The sequence below is a fragment of the Abramis brama genome (genome assembly GCF_963993115.1).
Source record: "Abramis brama genome assembly, chromosome: 6".
Classification (NCBI taxonomy): Eukaryota; Metazoa; Chordata; class Actinopteri; order Cypriniformes; family Leuciscidae; genus Abramis; species Abramis brama.
The window spans coordinates 27,054,058-27,075,816 of record NC_139968.1 but is presented as its reverse complement, the minus strand read 5'-3'; the positions used below and the strand labels follow the sequence as shown (position 1 = coordinate 27,075,816).

Below are 21,759 nucleotides of genomic sequence, written 5' to 3'. Positions count from 1 at the left end.
TTCTAACTTCATTTGAGCTTGATTTTAGTAAAGTGTTAATAATATAATGACACATATGATCACATATAAAGCCGCAATATCAAATTTTACATCAATTATCACAAAAATAATTTAATTGTCAAATTACTAATTTTAGTCCATTGGAGGCAAGCTTAGAGAACCTATGTGCAGTGTATTGATAATCCAAAATAAGTAAATACAAAACAAAGACTTGACATGACTTGAAACCAAAAACTAAAACTTAAACACGAACTCAAATCTTGGCAAATCAAAATCAAATCAAATCAATACAAGACAAAGATGCACAGCAAACATGAGGGCTTAAATACACACATGGACTATTCACTAAACAAGACACACCTGTGAACATGATTAGACAATACCCAATGACAACATGACACATGAGACTAGGGAAGCACATGGCAGAATCACATGAGGGCAAGAGAATCGCGTGACAAGACAAGAAACATGCCTGACATGAAACATGAACCAAAAACCAAAACTAGACACTAAAATAAGTAAAACAAAAGAAATAAAAATGAAATTTGTGATCTATTTTAACTCTGCCACAGTCCTTTACTGTTATTTCATACTCCGTTAACCCTAACAGTCAAAATAATTAATTGGTTTGAGTAGGACAAACTTAAACTAATTAGTTCAGTCAAATTAGAGTATTAGCACTTTCAGTGCTAGTTCACAGAACTGATATATTTTAATTAAACTAAACTGTTTCATTGTTTTGAGTTTTATGAAATTATTTATTTTAATTTAGACGGACTTAAGCTTAACTGAAATGACTGTGATTTCCATTTCCCAGCATGCTTTGCCCATGGCACTCGAAAGTGAGAGTAAATGCAAAAATGTTTGGGTTTTTTTTGTGTTTGTGTGTATGCGTGTATTTTGTTACGCTAATTTAGAATAATTTCTGTTAATGTTGGTTTTAGGATAGTTACCATCATGGTGACAAGTGGTGAAGCGGCTTTGTTTGAGAGCAAATATGTTAAAAAACTATGTATTGCTGCACTCAAGCATTGCAATACAAAGCAGTGTTAGATTGGATAGATCTAGACATCAAATATTAGCTCCAAATTCCTGCCAGAAGATATCCATGTCTGTCCATGTATTTTGTCTGGTATCCAAAACCAGTAAAACTTGTCAACAGAAAGTCTTGTCTGGTACCGATAACATTTATTAACAGTTTTCTATCAGCCTGAGAGTTTGACTGAGAAAGCCAGGGAAAAGCAAAAGCAGGAGACGAAGTGATGAGAATAAAAAGAGCAAAGTTTATTGAATAATCTTAGTTGCATATGCATTAATGCTCAGACTTCTTCTAAATGTCAATGTATTCTAAGACTTCATACAATTCCGACAGGTGTCGTCATACCAAAGCAAAAACGATGGGAAATGACTGCTTCACAACATCGTCCTGTGACGTTAAACACCTTGAATCTCTTATCACACAATAATAAGATTAAACAACAATAGCATGCATTGCAAGAGCAAGGAAATAAAAAGGTAATACAAATATATAAAAACATAAAATGAAAATTAATAATATGATTAAAAGCTAAATCAAATGACAATTACATAAATGACATTCATGAGACACTATATCAAAGAAATTGAGAACACAGCATCCATAACATAAAAAAAAAAAAGTATATTGCACACAGTGAACTAATTTTAAAATTATGTAAAAAGTAATCGCAATGGAGTAAGGTGAATATATTGTATAATGTACTGCAGGTCTAGTATTTTATTGATTCTGTCCACAATGTTGTCTCTTTCCAAGCAAAGGGAAAAATCCTCTGGACTGACGGATTCAGCCTTGACAACACTTTTTTTTTTTCTAGTCCTCATCCTCTTCCTCCTCGTCCATCTATTACATGTATTCTTTCACCTCTTCCTCTCAGATTGTTTCCATCCATTGTTCAAATCAACCGATCTGCCTTATATTTTGTACAGTTGGTTTGATCACATCATTAGAAACAAGTGTGAACAAATTTGAGTCGTTATGTGTAAATGATAACTGTCTTATGGCGCTTTTCCACTGCATGGTACGGCTCGGTACGGTTCGACTCGGCGTGGAACGGTTCGGCTCGCTTCGCTTTTCCACTGCGTGGTACGACTCGACTCGGTACGGCACGGTTCGGTTCGCTTTAGCTCGGTTGCTTTTCCACTGCAGTTAGTACCGCTTTGAAGTGGGTGGGACTGATCGTTATAGTTGCCGTCTCTACTGCCATGATATCATCATATTAAATGCGAATTTTTCATTCCGTGTTTCCCCATCCACTCCTCGGCAACCAACGAGAGGAGCGTCTGCACCTCGTCCACTGACCACGATTCAGCCATTTCTTTTTTCGAAGTTTATACTCTTTTTTTTTTTTTTTTTAAGCAAATACTTTTAAAACAGGCGCTACAGCGCTGGCTGTTGTCTACTGGCTATTTAAATCTAGCGGGTTTAGTGTCTCGTGTCGTAAATACAATGACGCTGGTAGTGATGATTCTGTCTGACCAATCAGTGATCTGCAGTGTTTTCACGTCACATTTTAGTATCGGTACGGTACGCTTGGAACCTCAACAGAGGTGGTACCATTTAAAGCGAGCCGAAGCGAGCCGTACCGTACCGTACCATGCAGTGGAAATGCGCCAAAAGTGAGCCGTACCGAACTGAGCCGTACCGTACCATGCAGTGGAAAAGCGCCAAAGCGTGCCGTACCGAACCGAGCCGTACCGTACCATGCAGTGGAAAAGCGCCATTAGTTGGTTTGACTTGTTCCCGCCTGCGTTTTGCAACAAATGCAACAGTCCAATGTATTTTAGTGAGCGAGTATGTTAAGAGTTTTGCAAAAAGAGTGCATGAGAATTGCAAATAGTCTCTAACTGCCTGAACTTGTTCAGGGTTTTGCAGAAAGAGAAATTTATTCAACAAATTGGTTTAGGCCATTGAGAATTTGGTTCAGAGAATAGGGTTTAGTGTCTAATTAACTGTGAAAAACTGTAAAGTAACACACACAGGTTGCTTAGATCCTTCAGCAGTTGGCATATTGGTGACGTCTGAGGAGGACAGAAAACCAGAAAGACATTCAGTTTACTCGAGGTTTAGACATTCTCAAAACCTGAAGGGATATCCTTGTTTTATCTATTAGCTAGAATGTGTATAACTAAATATTTTAACTAACTGCAAAAGCTGAATAATCAATCAAAGGCTACTGATTAATCTGTGAAATAATCAACGAACAGTCGATTAATCGTTGCGATAATTTTTGATAAAATCAATTATCAAAAAATATGTTGATGCAGGACTACACAGCATCACACCTGGAAGTACAGCATAAGAAATCTAACTTCTTATTGTAATTTTAGGCATGCATTTTCTTTTTATGTCCGATTAGAGTAGATAAATGAGTGAAACTCTTTCCACATGGATGGCAGTGATACGGCTTCTCTCCACTGTGGATCTTCTCATGTATTCTCCGATATTCTGACCTCTTGAATCTCTTGTCGCAGTGTGAACACTTGTAAGGTGTTTCAGTAGTGTGAACTGTCTGATGAACTTTCAGAGCACCATCTGTAAAAAAACGCTTCCCACACTCGGCGCAAACATGATCCTTCACACCACTGTGTCGTTTCTGGTTGTGATTTGGCTTCTCTCCAGTGTGAATCCTCTCATGTATTCTCCGATATTCTGACCTCTTGAATCTCTTGTCGCAGTGTGAACACTTGTAAGGTGTTTCAGTAGTGTGAACTGCCTGGTGCACTTTCAGAGCACCATCTGTAAAAAAACGCTTCCCACACTCGGCGCAAACATGGTCCTTCACACCACTGTGTCGTTTCTGGTGTATTTTTAATGCAGTCATATTACGAAAACCCTTTCCACACAGGTAACAGACACAAGGCCTCTCCTTTGTATGCACTTTCCGGTGGTCCCTTAGGAAATCTGGCCTAAAAAATGTTTTACTACATTGGTCACAGTTATATACTCGTTCTCTAGAATGACTAAGCAGATGTACTTTATAAACACCTGACTTTATGAAACTCTTTCCACACTGATCACATGTGTGCAGATTCTCTCCAGTGTGGATTTTCATGTGATCCCTAAGGGCTCCTTTTCGTGCGTAACTCATCCCACACTGATCACATGCATGTGGCTTCACTCCAGTATGGATTGACATATGTTCGTTAAGGATTGCTTTATGTATGAAACTCTTCCCACACTGGTCACATGTGTACGGCTTCACTCCAGTGTGTCTTTTCATGTGTTCGTTAAGGTTTCCTTTATGTCTGAAACTCTTCCCACACTGAACACATGTGTACGGCTTCTCCCCAGTGTGGATTTTCATGTGTACATTAAGGTTTCCTTTATGTGTGAAACTCTTCCCACACTGATCACATACGAATGGCTTCTCTTTAGTATGGTTTGTCATGTGTACGTTAAGGTTTCCTATTTGAGTGAAACTATTTGTAGCCTGATCGTAGGTGTACAGCATCACTCCAGTGTGGATTTTCATGTGTACATTAAGGTTTCCTTTTCGTGCAAAACTCTTACCACATTGATCACATGAATATGGCTTCTCTCCAGTATGGATTCTCATGTGTTGATTAAAGTGTCCTTTTTGTGAGAAACTCTTCCCACACTGATCACATGAATACGGCTTCTCTCCAGTGTGGATCATCATGTGATCGTTAAGGTTTCCTTGATATGGGAAACTCCTTCCACATTGATCACATGAGAACGGCTTCGCTAAAGTGTGTATTTTCCTGTGCTCGTCAAGGAGTTTTTGTTGTGCAAAATTCTTCCCACAGTAATCACATATGTACGGCTTCTCTGCACAGTGGACTTTCCTGTGTTCGTCAAGGTTTTCTTTTATTCTGAATGTCCTATCACAATGATCACATGCATACACCTTCCCTCCACGATGAAATTTTATGTGAAGATTAAGATTTTGCTCGCATGAAAAACTCTTTCCACACTGTGGGCAAGTGAAACTTGTGTTGTCTTCTCTGTTCAATGAGGGACTCACGGATGCGTCTTCAGTTTTGATATGATTTTTATCCCCACCTTCAATCAGTTCTTCAACCTCCTTGTTCTCTTCTATCAGGTCTAAAATGAAAGTTAAAAAGTTTTTAAAAAATTTGATTCAGCAAATCATTAAAAAAAAAGTGAAATGTGAAATTAAAGGACATGAGAACCCTGACACAATAGTAGATAGTCAGTACCGATACCACCAAAAGTACACAATAATTTATACCAAAGTCGATACCACGATAAAATAAATAAATAATAATACTTAAACATTAACTTTGGGGAGGGGGGATATATGTATATTTATACATATTTTTAAAAAGAAATACAATTATCTCACCAAAATGTTTGCTCTCTTAATGTATTTATGTTTTATGAGTTGTTGTTTTTTTTGCAATAGTCCGTAATAAAACAAGAATGAATAAACATTAGAAGCAGTAGCATAAATAAATACAGTAGAATAAAGATACAAATTAAACAATGCTGTATATTTTCAGGTCGGTCTAACAGAAGTATTCAAGTAAAAATAACACAGAAATTGAATAATTAAATATAAAATAACTCGGCATAGTCATAACTGAGCAAGTTAAATACAGATTAATCCTTTTCTATTGATTATTCCTATTCTTAATCCTAATATATTAATTCATATAATAATCCTATTCTTTTGTTGTTTATTATTATTAAAGGGATAGTTCGCCCAAAAATGATATTTAAGCCATGATTTAAAGCAATCTACTCAATCTTTTTTTAGACAAACACATTTTCAGTTATTTTAGAAAATGTCTTAGATCTTTCAGTGGTTATAATGTGAAGCAATGGGGTCCAGCTGCTTCAAGTCCGAAAATGTGCATGCATCCTTCACAAAAATAATCCATCCAGCTCCAGGGGGATAAACGAAGGCCTTCTGAGGGTAATCCGTGCGGTTTTGTCGTAAAAATATACATATTTAAAACTTTATAAACTAAAATAACAGGCTTCCGGTGGCGGTCGGCGCGCGCAAAACCGCACGGATTACCCTCAGAAGGCCTTCGCTTATCCCCCTGGAGCCGGATGGATTACTTTTGTGAAGGATGCATGCACATTTTGGGACTTCAACGATGTGGACCCCATAACTTCACATTGTAACCACTGAAAGATCTAAGACATTTTCTAAAATAACTGAAAATGTGTTCGTCTGAAAAAAGATTGACATATGCATCTCGAACGGCTTGAGGGTGAGTAAATCATGGCTTAAATATCATTTTTAGGCAAACTATCCCTTTAATAATAATCCAGACATCCAATAGGAGAAAGTAGCAGGTTTTGAAGGCTACAGTCACTAAGATCCTCACATAAACCCATAATAAATGTCATATTTACCTGTGCCCTTCCTACCTGTAAATACAGAAACTTAATAGTTATCAAACAGTCTGCACTGCATAAATTATAAATTTACTCGATTCTGGTGCACTGTCTGTGCTCACAATCCCAGTGCGCGTCTTTCTGTGTGCCATGTGTGTGTCACATAAACATGACATTCACAGACAGAGCATCCTCTTGTCTTGTCATGCTTGAATGGTTTAAATGCATTGGCATGAATAAGAGTGTGATCATATAATGTAACACTAGCCAAAGGATGGCAGAAAATACGGATGCTGCGTTAAATATTAAAAAAAAACGTTACACTGGACAAAAATGTATTGCATGCGTTAACGTTGACAGCACTAACTGTTACACATGCTGTTCACATATCTGACGTGAATATTTGCCAATACGGGCATTTTGACATAAGCATGTATGTATTTTAACGTTTATGAGTAATAGGCCGTGACAATCTGACACTCGCGAGAGGCGGCTACGTGTGCGCACTTTGGTTGAGCACACACTGACTGAAAACCGTCTCTCAGAAAGCGTGCCAGTCCTTTATAGTTTAAAATCACTAGAATTTATAAATTGGCATGATATAAAACAATGTGCGCTAAAGTCTTGTATTGCACAGTCCAGCTCACAAAATCAATGTGGATACTATGGATGTGAAGCCAGATTTTATACATGAAGGGGAGATTTTATATGTGCGTCAGGTTTTTGGACAAGAAAGACTTCTGCATAGGATGCACCCATGTTCCCTCGCTCATAGCTCTTCTGTAAGCTTCCTCATCCCTCGCTCGCTTGCGGTGCAATCAGAATTGAGATGTCCTTCAAGATGGTTAACTTTGTTTTTTAGATGTCACAGGTTGGAGGACGGAGGAGCGAGAAGTAAAGGAAGCATAAATTTGAGTAATGAGAAGCACCCATACTCGGTTGTTTGAAATGAATGTAAACAGTTCAGAAAGAAAACGCGTGTGTAACAGTATGTTGGATCCATGCAGCTCTTAAAGTGACCACAGCCTAATAAACCTACTGTCTTGTCTTTGTCCTTATTGTTCATCTAACAACAAAACTAACACTGCTCTTGACTGAATAACTTTTGTAACTTTGATTAAGGATTAATCTATATTCACTTTATACAGTGAAGACTATGCAGTGTTATGTTACAATATATAACTTTATTCAATTTCTGTACCTGAAAATTGTGATGTTTCACTAGCATCTAAAAATTTTGAACCACTGACCCAATGGGGCCAGCAGAAAAAAATCCTTAGCGTTGAGTATTTCTAAATATGCGATATGCTATTAAATGAAAGATAATATATGATAGAGCAATAAAATGAACCGTAAAAGTAACAGAAGCTTCTACAAAACATTTCAACAGGCATAATTAGGCTGAATAACTAAATAAAAAATATATTTGCTAAACTAATTTGATTCATATTCTTTGGCTTCTCTACCCAATATTAATTACAAATGCAATGAATTGCAGGGATTGGTCCCTGGTATCGGCAAGTACCAAAAACTTAAGTATTGGTATCGGACTAATTCTGGAAAAAGTGGTATCGGTGCAGCCCTAATTTAAAATAAACAAATCAATTAAACAATCAATCAATTATTGACAAAGTACACACACAAAAAACAGTGTTCGAAACAGTAAGTTTATAATAATAATTTATAATTGAATGGTCGGGTTGGGAAATGTCACATCAATCTTTGCGTAATGATGTCATGTACATAAACAAGAAGATGAAATCTTTTCAAGAGATGACAACAACTTACATAATCATCATAATACAAACAAGCACAACATACAAACAATATAAAACATTTAACACATCATAGGTCTCTCTCTAATTTGGAAAATTGTACGACTGTACATATGGCAAGTTCTGGCTACGCACACTAGTGTTGGCAAAAGTACCGACTAGGGCTGCACGAATAATCGAAAAAAAAATCACGATCTCGATTCAAACATGAATGCGATCTCATTTCTTAATGATGGCGATTCACTTCCGTGTATTTCCCTGCATTCAGATCATGCTGCATTCACGCGTTATTGGTCACACTCACACAATAACAAAATAGGGTTGTGATGGCTAACCGACATCACGATGGAAAGGTCACGTATATCTATTGATTCGTGTAAACAAGTGGTTGGGAACGGAACCTATGGCTCGCAAGCCATACCTGGCTCTTTGACCAAAATCATGTGGCTCGCATGGTCCAACAAACGCTAAAAAAATGAAGACACATCAACAGAGATCAGCTCTCTCTACAGAAAAAGCAGCCAATTATAATTCCCTTGTTGTACTACCGAAGTTAATGAAAAGTGTATGATGATAATAATAATATTCAAGTTGTACCGGCAAAAGTGCGTGTTCAGTGCTGTTCGCGAGAGTCACGAGTCACCCCAGCAATCAACTAACCGCTTACGTTTCTGTGGTAAATTGTAGCCTAACAGCTCCTGCACTGGGAGTCAAGCCAATAGAACAGCAGCGAAAATGTAAAAGTAGGCTATATAAACTTTACAGTTTTTTTCAATTGCTAACATCCTTTTGTCCAATCTGTAATCACATTTTCAAAACTCTAAACACAATTAGCACAACATCGGTCTGTTGTGGCCATACCATTAACAAAATTCATGTTGTTTTCACTCAAAATGCAGTCAATTAACACGTTTCTAGAATGCCTACATTTTCTTTACATAAGCATACCCAATACCAAAATCATGGATCTTTATAGTGTTTTTAACAAATGCTTAAACGCAGCATGCCAGAAATGAAGACCTATTGTTCCAAACCATAGATACATTATAAAGCCTCTACTTCTGCAACAATATCAGCTCAAAAGTATTGAAACAAATATTTAAAAAAAATATTCATACAGCTGATAAGCATTTTTAAATTACTGATAATTAGAGTAAGCAATAGCTGATTCCAATCTCAATCAGAGACATAGCCAGGTGTTGAAGACTTTCCATTACATGGACATACACAATAAAAAGGCAGTCTTTGGATTGGTTTTGTTCAAAGCAACACATAACACAGAGAAGCAGAAAAAGAAAGAAAATGTCTGCACGAGGGAGAGGACTAGTTAGACGAAGGAGAGGACTAGATGGTCGAGGGAGAGGACAAGATGGACCAAGGAGAGGACGAGATGGACCAAGGAGAGGAAGAGATGGACCAGGGAGAGGAAGAGATGGACCAGGGAGATGACTAGTTGGACCAGGACAAGGGAGAAGGAGAGGTAGGGGAAGAGGAGTAAGAATGCGTGGTGCTGTTCAAAGGAGAGTAAGAGCTGTTGTCACAGATGAAATCAGAGCCACCATCATAGACCATGTGATAAACCATGGTCTATCATTGAGAGAGGCTGGTGAAAGAGTCCAGCCTAATCTCAGACGGTCAACCGTTGCTTCCATTATCCAGATTTTTCAACAAACCAACAGGTAAGTCATGCATTTCATTAGAGCTATCAATGCAGTTGCTATTTACTGTATTACAGTAACTGCTGGCCACCAGAAGTTACAAATACAAATATGTTGCATTTTTGTTCTTCTAAAGGACACAACGACTTTCTCGCTCTGGGGGAAGAAGAAAGCTTCTCAGTGAAGACCAAGAACATGCCATTGTAGGATGGGTCATTGCTGACAATGCAACAAAACTGAGAGAAATTCAGACCAGAATTGTAGAGGACAACCTGGTATTCCAAAACGTGGAAAGCATCAGCCTGGCTACCATTGCTCGCACTCTGACCAAACACAGAATTGGAATGAAACAGTTGTACACGGTTCCATTTGATAGAAACAGTGATCGGGTCAAGGAACTCCGGCACCAATACGTCCAGGTATGGTGTCTATACACCATGTCTTATTCTACAGTGACTATTACAGTAAACACTTTTTTTCACTATTCTCTATTGCTACTCTAAAACATTTATGTAAAAATTGTGTTTGATTTTTCTTTCAGAGAATTATGGAGTTGGAGGCTAATCAGACACTACATGAATTCATTTATGTAGACGAGGCAGGGTTTAACCTGGCAAAAACTCGTAGACGAGGAAGAAATGTAATTGGGAAAAGGGCCACCGTTGATGTGCCGGGTCAGAGAGGAGCAAATATCACAATGTGTGCTGCAATCTCAAGTGCTGGTTTGGTCCTGCAGAAAAGCCAGATTGGTCCCTACAACACAGAACGCCTTCTTTTGTTTTTAGATGACCTCCACCAACAACTGGTGCCAGAAGCAGAACAGGTGGGAGGAAACATGAGGACATTTGTGATTACATGGGACAATGTAGCATTCCACCATTTACATGCAATCACTAACTGGTTTGCAGCACATCCAAGAGTGATTTCCCTTTTTATTCCTCCGTACTCTCCTTTCCTCAACCCCATTGAGGAATTTTTTTCTGCTTGGAGGTGGAAAGTTTATGATCATCGGCCACATGACCAAATGTCCCTCCTGGATGCCATGGATGCTGGCTGCAGAGACATCTCAGCTGAAGACTGTCAGGGATGGATAAGACATGGCAAGCGTTTCTATCTAGGGCTGGGTACCGAGTTCGATACTTTTTAGGTACAGACCAAATTGCCTCGATAGTATCGAGTATCGAAAAATGACTTGTTTTTCGGTACCAGATTTCGATACCTAAGGGGTTAACTCATTAACGTCAGTGCTCAAACAAATACATATGAAATGCACAACGACACGCCTACAGTCGCTTACGCACATACACGCAAACTCTACACACACGAGACGCTCGGAACTCTCCGCGCACATACTCATATGAGACGCGAGCACACACACACAAACTCGCGCACATACTCAATGAGACGCGAGCACACGCACTCACAATACCCTAAAGATGTGGAAAAGTCAATCAAAAGTGTGGCTACATTTCTCCAGGCTCGATGCCAACTGTTTCAAATAAATGCTGTTATTGTGACTTTTTTATTCATCAAAGAATCATGAAAAAAAAATTATTTTGTGTTTTCATATTTCTGAAGGATCATGTGACACTGAAGTAATGATTTTGAAAATTCAGCTTTGACATCACAGGAATAAATTACATTTTGAAATATATTCAAATAAGATTTTAAATTGTAATACTATTCCACAATATTACAAGTTTTACTGTATTTTTGATCAAACAAATTCATTTTTGGTGAGCATGAGCTCTTTATAAAAAATGATGTTGTTCCTTATGTGTGTGCTTTTTTTTGTTCCTTTGTGCACTGGCTAAGGAGCATGAGTCAAACTGAAAAAATAAAACCAAAGTTTTTCTGAGGTAATGTGTTATGTAATCTTGTTAAAATGGATTTCATAAAATTGGTATCGAAAAAAGTATCATTCAGGAACCGGTATCGAAATCAAGGTATCGGTATCGAAATTTTTTGAACGATACCCAGCCCTAAAGGTGTATAGCAAGAGACAACATAAGATGTGATGTAGATGAGAACATGTGGCCAAATGCTGAAGATCGTATAGATTAGAACAGGACTTCTTTTTTTTCCTGGACTTTTTTTTCTGTCATTTTGTTCTATTTTTGCACACTTTAAATCAAAGGCCATGTATGTTTGTCCTTGTTTCGTTTTGATCACTGACAGCAATTTCATATTGCTAATAAAGTCTTTACTGCAGCAATTCTGTCACTTACTGTTTTTTTCCAGTTGTACATTCTATAAAGCATTGATGACTCCTTAACATTTAGATATTATGTTGAACACATCTAATGCACCATGAATTCTCACACACACACACACAGCTGAATGAATGAAAAAAAAGATTTCATACTGTATGTTCTATACAGAAAGAACTGAAACATGACAAGTAATGCAGTTTTTGTAATGCCACCAACTGTTAGTATTTTGACAGTCATTGCGGTATGATTGACTGTGTTCATGTTGGATAGAAAACAAATGCTAAAGTTTTGACCGAATTATTTGATTTTGAAACGAGTTTGCAGTGTTTTGATAGAGTTAGTGTATATTGAAAAAGTTTTTTAGCGTTTTGAAATGTAGAGTTTGTATTTATTTAACAAACTCTGGTTTTGGTAAGAAAATTAACTATTTGGCTAATTGTGTGATGTAGGTGTGTTGCTGTGTTAAGAGTTTAGAAAAAGTATTTTAAGAATTGGCAAACGCTTCTTAGCAATTGAAAAAAACTGTAATATGTCCTTTTATTAAAAGGGTGCTTTGCTTTTACTTTCACTTTTGCTGCAGAGACAATTTTATGTCCTTTAAATATAAAATATTTATAGCTTTTATTTATATTTATACTTATAAAATATATCGTATTTTTGATAATCCACGCATATTTCAGTTGATGATTCTGTTTAAAGTTACTAATAACAAATCATGAATGAAAGAGAAAGAAAAGAGCAGAATGTGCTTTATATTGAAATGAAATATTAAAAGCGCGATAAGTCGCGAAAGAGAACTGAATTATACTGACAGGATGCTGTGCGCGCGCTCCGAGCGCAACACGGACAAGCAGTCTTTGTCTCCGGTTGCGCACCTAAACGGCCAAATAAACAGAGAGATATTTCAAAATGCCAAGTCGAATATTCCCGTAAACACAGTAGATGTAAGTACTATGTACATTACTCTGCAATTGGAGCAAAAAGCACAGGTTCTATTTAGTTATTTTTATTATTGTATGTGTTAATGTTCTCTTATGTTCAACAACATAAAGCTTATTATACTGAATGTCCTTTGTTTTATGTTGTTGTTGTTTTAGTACTTGATTGCAATAAATTTTGGTTGAAAAAATGAGAATCGTGCAAGAGAATCGTGATCTCAATTCCCATGGAGAAAAATCGTGATTCACATTTTAGCAAGAATCGTGCAGCCCTAGTACCGACTTTGGCATCAATTCGGTACTGAAATTTAAAAACTGTGACGATACCAGAATTTCCCTCTAGTATTTTGAGCACTGTTTAACAGGTTCTTAACTAGCCTGGCAAGCCAGACCAACATCAAGATGTTAGGTCTGACAACTCACCATAGACGCAGCTCAATCCGAGGGGCGGGATAAACGGCTGTCTTTCAAATTCCCTCTGCACGCAATAGGACAGCGCTTCAACCAACCAGAGCGTTTTCCCAACAGCGGAGCTAGTTGATAGAGTCAACTTTTGCCATATCTGGCCAGCAAAACGACGAACACATCTTCCTTTTTTTAAGAATGATTTAAGTGCCGTTCTTTGCTCTTTTCTCAAAGAAAAACTTAACTCCAAGTCCTCCAGAGTCGCGGACAAAGCCGATTCGAAAGATGTTCGCCAGCAGCCGTCATTCTTTGTTTTCAAGTAGCAGGAAACCGTCGCAACTCTGTCGTCATATGTTAAGCCCGCCCCGCCTACTCTATACGCGACGTGATTGGCCTGACCCAATTTAAGTTTTTGCAGCTCGAAAGTCTATGGAGAGTTGCTAGACTGCCCTGGCTGCAAAATACATTTTGCTGCCGCTAGGGTGCGTCTAGATTTCTAGGCTAGTTCTTAACACCTCTGATTGGCCATTGCATTTACACGCTCAACATTTAAGTCTCTGATTGGCCATTGTGTTCACACGCTAAAGATATGTCTGTGATTGGCTACAATGATCAACGCTTCAAAAACATGTCTTCAGAGAGCGCTTACACGGATACACACGGGAGAGTTTGAAAGCAGGCATCTATCAGTGGATCTGTCTATCAGTGGATATATTAGGGATCCAGTGACAGACGCCTGCTTTCGAACGCTTCTGTGTGTATCCGTGTAAACACACATTACCAAAGCCCACTCCCAAAACACTGGATCAGAGAGGTGAGATCTAACATGTGCTATAGTATGCAAAATTTCCAAATAAAGAGGCTGACGCTCATCATCCAGGTTCATCATCACAGTGTTTCTTACAGTAAGGCGTAAGAGTCTGAGATGCACGTAACCTACACACATGTAAACAATTAAAGCGCATATGTATATTGAACACACAGGAGAATATATTTATTTAATTGAATCACAGCCTTTGTGATCTCACAATAGCACTATGCTATAGTATGGTTTTTAAACGGTTTTAGTACATTGTGCAGTCTTAGAAAACAGTCTAATAATGCGGTTCATGGATTCTTGTCCGTCGAATACATCACTTCCGGTATTTTGTCCCTTACTCGATACGGGGAAAGTGCAATCGAGGATTTTATAAAATTCAGTACTTTGATTTAATCATGGAATACACACAGTGATGTCTATGCTAACGTTGTCAAATTCAATTGTAATTTGACAACGTGTTTTATTCATATCAGATAAACTTTGCGTAGGTAACTGTTAAGTTTACCCTATTCTTCTCCCAGTTCACCAGCCACTTACCTTCATGTATTTAGGGAGAAGTAGATGAACTTATGTGTTGTAAATCTGACAGATCCGATTCTCTGAAGTAACATGGCGGCGCCCATCACGTATTATAGAATTAACATGACCATTATAAAAGGTATTTAAACGACAAAACACATTCACTTACAGGTATTCGGCAATTGGAATATCAGATGTTTCAAAATCTAGTTTATATATTATTGAACAAAAAAGGAAAAATAAAAAGCGATACACCAGTCATACAGCTCTATTGTGTCTGCGGTGTGTCACGTGATAAGCATGATGCGTCGGCATGGAAATAAGATACTCAGCTAGAATATTTTAAAATTATGTGTGAAAGGGTTAATTAAGTTATTTCACAGCTCTTATGATTTTCTGACTGCAATCACTGAATCTGATGAACTACTTTAAGTATCATAACATTACTGAAGAATCAAAAATAAACACCAACCTATTTGTTCTTCAGTATCTTCCTCCTTTATTCTGCAGAACTCTGGATCATTCATGTTTTCAATTTTCTCTCACAAACTCTACTGTCTTGACTTTAGGCTGGTGGGAATATTCCAGCATTTACTGGTGAATCGCTGTGGGAGGAGCAGAACAGCTAAAATCAAAAACAAAATCACTTATCAAATTGATGCTGTTATTAATTCACACACTTAAAGCACAGTGTTTGTGTTTATCTACCGAACTATCAAAATATAGTTATTTAATTCATTTTAACAAGTTCACATATTCTACATATCTATATTTTGTCTGTGAGTCAATCTTATTATATTGAAGATGCTTTTGAGCAGCTGTTAATTGTGACACTCCTTATTTAATTAACCACAGTTATAATAACTTCTATAGAGCAGTATATGTCCAATGAACCTATAGTTTATGACTTCAGCAAGTCATTGCATAGTCATACATTTTTTATTTTATTTAAATCATACAATCAACTTACTAATGTTTTTTTTTTTTTTCTAAGGACAGAAACGGCTCTTTAAATACAATGAAAGACAATGACAGACAAAGCAACATTTTTATGTTTACAATGTAAAACTTTCTCCATATTCAGACTTCCCTCTTGCGATGGATTTAAAGTAACAGCTGCTGAAAAGCCTCTTCGCGTCAGAAATAGATATTAATATTAAAAATAACAAACAAAATATCTACTCCTATTATCTACCCTCACAAGATCATACTTGGCCTTTTGATCAAGTGACATATCAGTAAATACCATTATTGCTCCAAACATGGAAACAATCATACAGGCGAACATACAAAAACACACAATAATCTCTCAGGTCATAATTATTTTAACATTGGTTCCTCACATCTGCTAGGCTATGTTTATGTCAGTCAGCAAACGCCAGAAATGACGCACAAATAGCTCTGTAGCAGATGAAAAACTTACAGAAAATACACTGTAAAATGTTGCTATAACAAGCTGCGCGTTTTTTATATAATTGTATAAACACACGAAGCACCGTGAACTGCTTACCTTATATCAAAAGGCTAACGCTGTGATGGCGATATTAGTGGTGACGTCTTCTTCTTGTTTTATGGCGGATAGCAGACACCACGTGCATTACCGCCACCTATAGCCCGGGTGGACCATGGACCCAGTTTTTTATATTTTGTTCTACAAAAAAAGGTATGTACATTTCTAACAGTATACTTTGTATTATATTACCTTTGCATAAAATAAATAAAAAACAATAGTTAGCGCTGCTGTGAGGGTGTTTCTAATAAATAATCTGTAAAAACACTATTGTGGAGTTTTCTTTTGCTATTTAAGCAAATGCTTTAAGAAGCTTTATTCACTGATTTGCTGTGTGGTTTGTCCCTTCTGTTAAAGTTGGGTTTATTATGGTCTCTTATTAACTGTGGGTATTTAATTGGTAAACTGGGCAAGAGATTTATTTTTAGAATGTTTTAGAATAATATATATATTTATTTTTTTGTGAAATAAATTTTTGTATCATTTTGGAAAGTCACGTCTCTGTCTTCAATACAATCAGAACCAGCAGGGTCCTTCATATTATTGTAACTCTTTTTTGGTTTAACTATTTTTGGTCTATATTTTATTTTCCTGGGTGGAGAAATGGCGTAGTCGGGTGAAGTACTTTTAGCCAAAGGTTACATTGGGATATAAGGTCAAATGGACAGAATAACTATACAGTTACCTAAACTCAACTAATGATTGAAAGTAAGATCTTTTTTTTTTTTAGCCCTAGCTGTGAGACCACAAAATCAAAATTGGATGCCTTCAATGCTATAACAACACATAGGTGGGCGGGCCAGGTATCAAACAGGAAGTTGACCCCGAAATGCATGGAATGAGGGTAATGACATATAGGGTGTTCCTCATTTCCTATTTGTGCATCCTTGTTTCTTTTCCTCACGTCTTAGCTTCACCCCCTTAAGATGCGAGGGAAGGATACACCTGTGTATCCTTGCTCCTAACTCCTCAGGAAACTTCCTCTCTCCTTGTTCCTTACTTCCCCACTTCCTTAATTTCCTTCAAAGTATTGGGCTCTTCCAGTTTAGAAGCAATATCAGAATCAAGATGTGGAATAATTATATACTGGAAAAAGATATCGTTAAGAGATTCATCAGCTGTATTTGCAGAGCAATAAAGAGTGACGTTAAAATCCCTAAATTGTTCATTAATACAAGGGGCTTCACAGTGGTGCCAAAGGGGAGGCTATATGAGTAATATGATGAGAAGAAGAAACTGACGGATTTGATGAGATAATAATTTACTCCCATTATCGCCTAACTCATAATGCTTCCAGTAATACTTTTGTAATGCTACAATTGTCTCATTTGTAGCTAACAAATTAAATTCGGCCTTAGTTGTGAGCAGCTTTTTAACAAGGTCAGAGCTTGGCGAACTTGCTCGACTGTCTGAATTCTTAAGAGCCAGCTCTTTTGGCTGCAATGTTCCAAATTTAACAATGTTTTGACCAATGATTGTTATATGTGTAAATATATCAATTAATTTATTGTAATTGTACTTAAACCTATAATTTCCAGAATAACATCCTTTTATGTTATGTTTAGTATAAAGAGTATAAATAATGTAAAACAGAACATGGTGTGCCATAGGCCTGCACAGTTCTGAGTGACGGGCCAAATTGTTTTGGCAAGGAAACTAGGCCAGAGTATCTCTGAAATGGCAAGGCTTGTGGGTTACTCCCAGTCAGCAGTGGTGAGAATTTACCAACAGTGGTCTGAGAAGGGACAAACTATAAACCGGCAACAGGGTGTTGGGCGCCCAAGGCTCATCGATAAATGAGGGCTGTCTGGTCTGAGCCAACAGAAAGTCTACTGTAGCACAATTTACCAAATTTTAATTATGGTTATGGGAGGAATGTGTGCTTATGATAACCCATCCATTGCTGCACAGCATGCAAAACTATTAAAAGCCTGCAGTGTGAACAGAACTCTTTTAGTTTAACTGCAAAGAATGCAGAGGAAGCACTCTTTTAGACTGCTAATGAATGCAGAGGAAATGCTCTTTGAAAGACGACCACCGCTGACCCGTCATACCAAATCTGTCTGGAGCACTACTTCCAGGTTTGTAGAACACTGTTGAAGATTGATTGTAGAGCAAAATCAAACTAAATGCTTGGCTTCGAAGTGAAAGCTTAAAGGATTAGTGCTGCACGAGTCCATATATGCCCGCATCACAGGGCGTGGTTTGCGATGCAAATCTCGCTCGCCAAAGTCTATTGGCTTGTTTTAATTTACACTCGAAGGTGATTGAGCTCTTAGGCAATATCCCAATTCGTCAGTCACCTGTTGTTAAAGGGATAGTTCACCCAAAAATGAAAATTCTGTCAGTAATTACTCACCCTCATGTTGTTCCAACCGCGTAAGACCTTCGTTCATCTTCGGAACACAAATTAAGATATTTTTGATGAAATCTGAGCCCTATCTCACTCCTCCGTAGGCTGCTAGGTGGCCCAAACTTGCTGGCCCAGAAAAGTTATTAAAGAGATCGTTAATATAGTCCAAGTGACTACAGTGGCTCAATCTTAAGTTTATCAAGCGACGAGAATACTTTTTGTGCGCAAAAACAAACAAAAATAACGACTTTATTCCACTATTCATTTCCTTCTCTCTGGGCCTCTAGTTGGTTCGCGTAGTGTTTTTGCGTAGCGCGTCTGTGTTACACGTCACCACGTAGGCTCACTATTGGCCGACGCTGGTCATGTGTGTGATGCGTGATGACGTATAACACAGACGCGCTGCGCAAAAACACTACGAGGCCCAGAGAGAAGGAAATGAATAGTGGAATAAAGTCGTAATTTTTGTTTGTTTTTGCGCACAAAAAGTATTCTCGTCGCTTGATATACTTAAGATTGAGCCACTGGAGTCACTTGGACTATATTAACGATCTCTTTAATAACTTTTCTGGGCCAGCAAGTTTGGGCCACCTAGCAGCCTACGGAGGAGTGAGATAGGGCTCAGATTTCATCAAAAATATATTAATTTGTGTTCCGAAGATGAACGAAGGTCTTACGCGGTTGGAACAACATGAGGGTGAGTAATTACTGACAGAATTTTCATTTTTGGGTGAACTATCCCTTTAAGTCAAATGTGACTGACAGATAAGGAATTTTCCTTTCAAGGGAAAAAAAACGTACATTGAATCATTAAAGTGGAAACATCACGACACGAGAGGAGATGGAAACAATGAGAATATAAACATGATTACAGTGAAGGGATAGTTTGGTTTGCATAGTTTAACTTGATCTAGCTCAGCTCTGGTTTGATCATCATAACACTAGAAGGCATTTTAGGAAAGTAAATGTTAAAAATGTTCCTGCTGGTGGAATGATCTGCCTAACTCAACCAGAGCTGCTGAGTCCGTAGCCATTTTCAAGAAACGGCTGAAGACACATCTTTTTCAGCAACACTTGATCCATTAATACTAAAGCCAAATTTATACTTCTGCGTCGAACTCAGTGCACGTACCCTGAACTGCACCTCTCCAAAAATTTACGTCAATTCTAAACAACGCGTCAATTCTACGCGGATGCAAGCGCTGTGATTGGTCTGCTAGAACCCCTCCCTCGGGTTTCACATGCTCCCTCTGCATGTGTAATTGCGCGTCCACGCAGACAACGACGCAGAAGTATAAATGAAAACCAATGCGTAGCCTACAGCATAGAGGCTCTGGCGTAGGTCCAACGCAGAAGTATAAATCATACTTAACACTTACTTAACACATACTTAACACAAGAGAACACTCTCTTCTATATCTATTTATTTAAAAAAAAAAATAATAATACACGTACTGCGTTAGATTAAACTGGGAAGGGTCATAACACTTGCATATAGTTGTCCTATTGTTAGTTTAACTGCTTCTATGGTTCTCATTTGTAAGTCGCTTTGGATAAAAGCATCTGCTAAATGAATAAAGGTAAATGTAAAAATAGTTTATCCGAATCTTATCACTTAACTTTATGTGGTTCTATTTCAAAATGACTTACAAATGGAGACGTTAGGCAGAATAATGAATAAGTCAGTAAGTTAATTTGTCATACAGTGAATTAAATGGTGAATGTCTCTCAGCTTATCTCATTTTGTATTGCATATTTATTTGTAGAGTAAAAAAATTTGAATAATAATTGTAGAATAGTAATGATTGTTTGTAGATTCATATTTTAACCCTCTATGTGTTCTGAAATAAATGCCCTTGTGTATTGATGACTTCTGAGGAGGACAGAAAATTTGAAGGAGATACACTATGTTGCCAAATGTATCGGGACACCCCTCCACATCATTGAATTCAGGGGTTTAAATCACTTCCATGGCCACAGTTGTATAAAATCAAGAACCTAGGCATGCAGACTGCTTCTACAATTATTTGTGAAAGAATGGGTTGCCCTCAGGAGCTCAGTGAATTCAAGCGTGGTACCGTGATGGGTTTCCACCTGTGCAATAAGTCCATTCGTGAAATTTTCTCACTACTAAATATTCCACGGTCAACTGTTAGCGGTATTATAACAAAGTGGAAGCAGTTGGGAACAACAGGAACTCAACCACGAAGTGGTAGGCCAAGTAAAATCATAGAGTGGGGTCAGCACATGCTGAGGCGCACCGTGCGCAGAAGTCGCCAACTTTCTGCAGTCAATAGCTACAGACCTCCAAAATTTGTGTGGCCTTCAGATTAGCTCAAGAACAGTGCGTAGAGAGCTTCATGGAATGGGTTTCCATGGCCAAGCAGCTGCATCCTAGCCTTACATCACCAAGTGCAATGCAAAGCGTCAGATGCAGTGGTGTAAAGCACGCCGGCACTGTACTCTACAGCAGTGGAGATGTGTTCTCTGGAGTGACGAATCACGCTTCTCTGTCTGGCAATCCGATTGACAAGCCTGGGTTTGGGGGTTGCCAGGAGAACAGTACTTGCCTGACTGCATTGTGCCAAGTGTAAAGTTTGGTGGAGGGGGGATTATGGTGTGAGGTTTTTTTTACAGGGGTTGGGCCTGGCCTAGAGCCAGTGAAAGGAACTCTAAATGCTTCAGCATAAAAAGACATTTTGGACAATTTCATGCTCCCAACTTTGTGGGAACAGTTTGGGGATGTTCCTGTTCCAACATGACTGCACACCACTGCACAAAGCAAGGTCCAAAAAGAAATGGAAGAGCGAGTTTGGTGTGGAGGAGCTTGACTGGCCTGCAGAGTCCCGACCTCAACCCGACAGAACACCTTTAGGATGAATTAGAGTGGAGACTGGGCCTTCTCGTCCAACATCAGTGCCTGATTTCACAAATGCGCTTCTAGAAGAATGGTAAAAAATTCCCATAAACACACTCCTAAACCTTGTGGAAAGCCTTCACAGAAGAGTTGAAGCTGTCATAGCTGCAAAGGGTGGGCCAACTCCATATTAAACCCTACGGATTAAGAATGGGATGTAATTAAAGTTTATGTGCATGTAAAGGCAGGTGTCCCAAAACTTTTGGCAATATAGTGTAGGTCAATTCAGCTGACAAAGTTTATTACAAAGACATTTTCAAAAACTGAAGTAGTTTCCTTGT

At 38.0% G+C, this 21,759-nt stretch overlaps 1 protein-coding gene across 3 annotated transcripts; it reads right to left on the bottom strand.

Annotated features, from left to right (window-relative positions):
- Positions 1–1,262: 1,262 nt before the first annotated feature.
- Positions 1,263–16,347, bottom strand: LOC311085638 (uncharacterized protein). 3 transcript variants are annotated; one of them, XM_084118185.1, is made up of 3 exons: positions 16,209–16,347; positions 15,171–15,303; positions 1,263–5,104 (listed from the first exon to the last, which is right to left on the bottom strand). In XM_084118185.1, the coding sequence occupies exons 2-3, from the start codon at positions 15,223–15,225 to the stop codon at positions 3,363–3,365; spliced, it is 1,797 nt and encodes a 598-aa protein (XP_083974311.1). In that variant the 5' UTR covers positions 15,226–15,303; positions 16,209–16,347; the 3' UTR covers positions 1,263–3,362. The 3 variants fall into 3 exon arrangements, with proteins under 3 accessions (XP_083974311.1, XP_083974312.1, XP_083974313.1); XM_084118186.1 differs by having other exon boundaries at positions 15,171–15,323; positions 16,209–16,280; XM_084118187.1 differs by lacking the exon at positions 16,209–16,347 and adding an exon at positions 16,122–16,144.
- Between the last annotated feature and the right edge of the window lie 5,412 nt (positions 16,348–21,759).

Excerpts from the sequence above, each read along its gene's own strand:
- LOC311085638 (XM_084118185.1), bottom strand. The coding sequence starts at position 15,225 with ATGAATGATCCAGAGTTCTGCAGAATAAAGGAGGAAGATACTGAAGAA. Across the intron at positions 5,105-15,170 it reads AGATACTGAAGAACAAATAG|ACCTGATAGAAGAGAACAAG; the intron begins GTTGGTGTTTAT and ends CTTTCATTTTAG.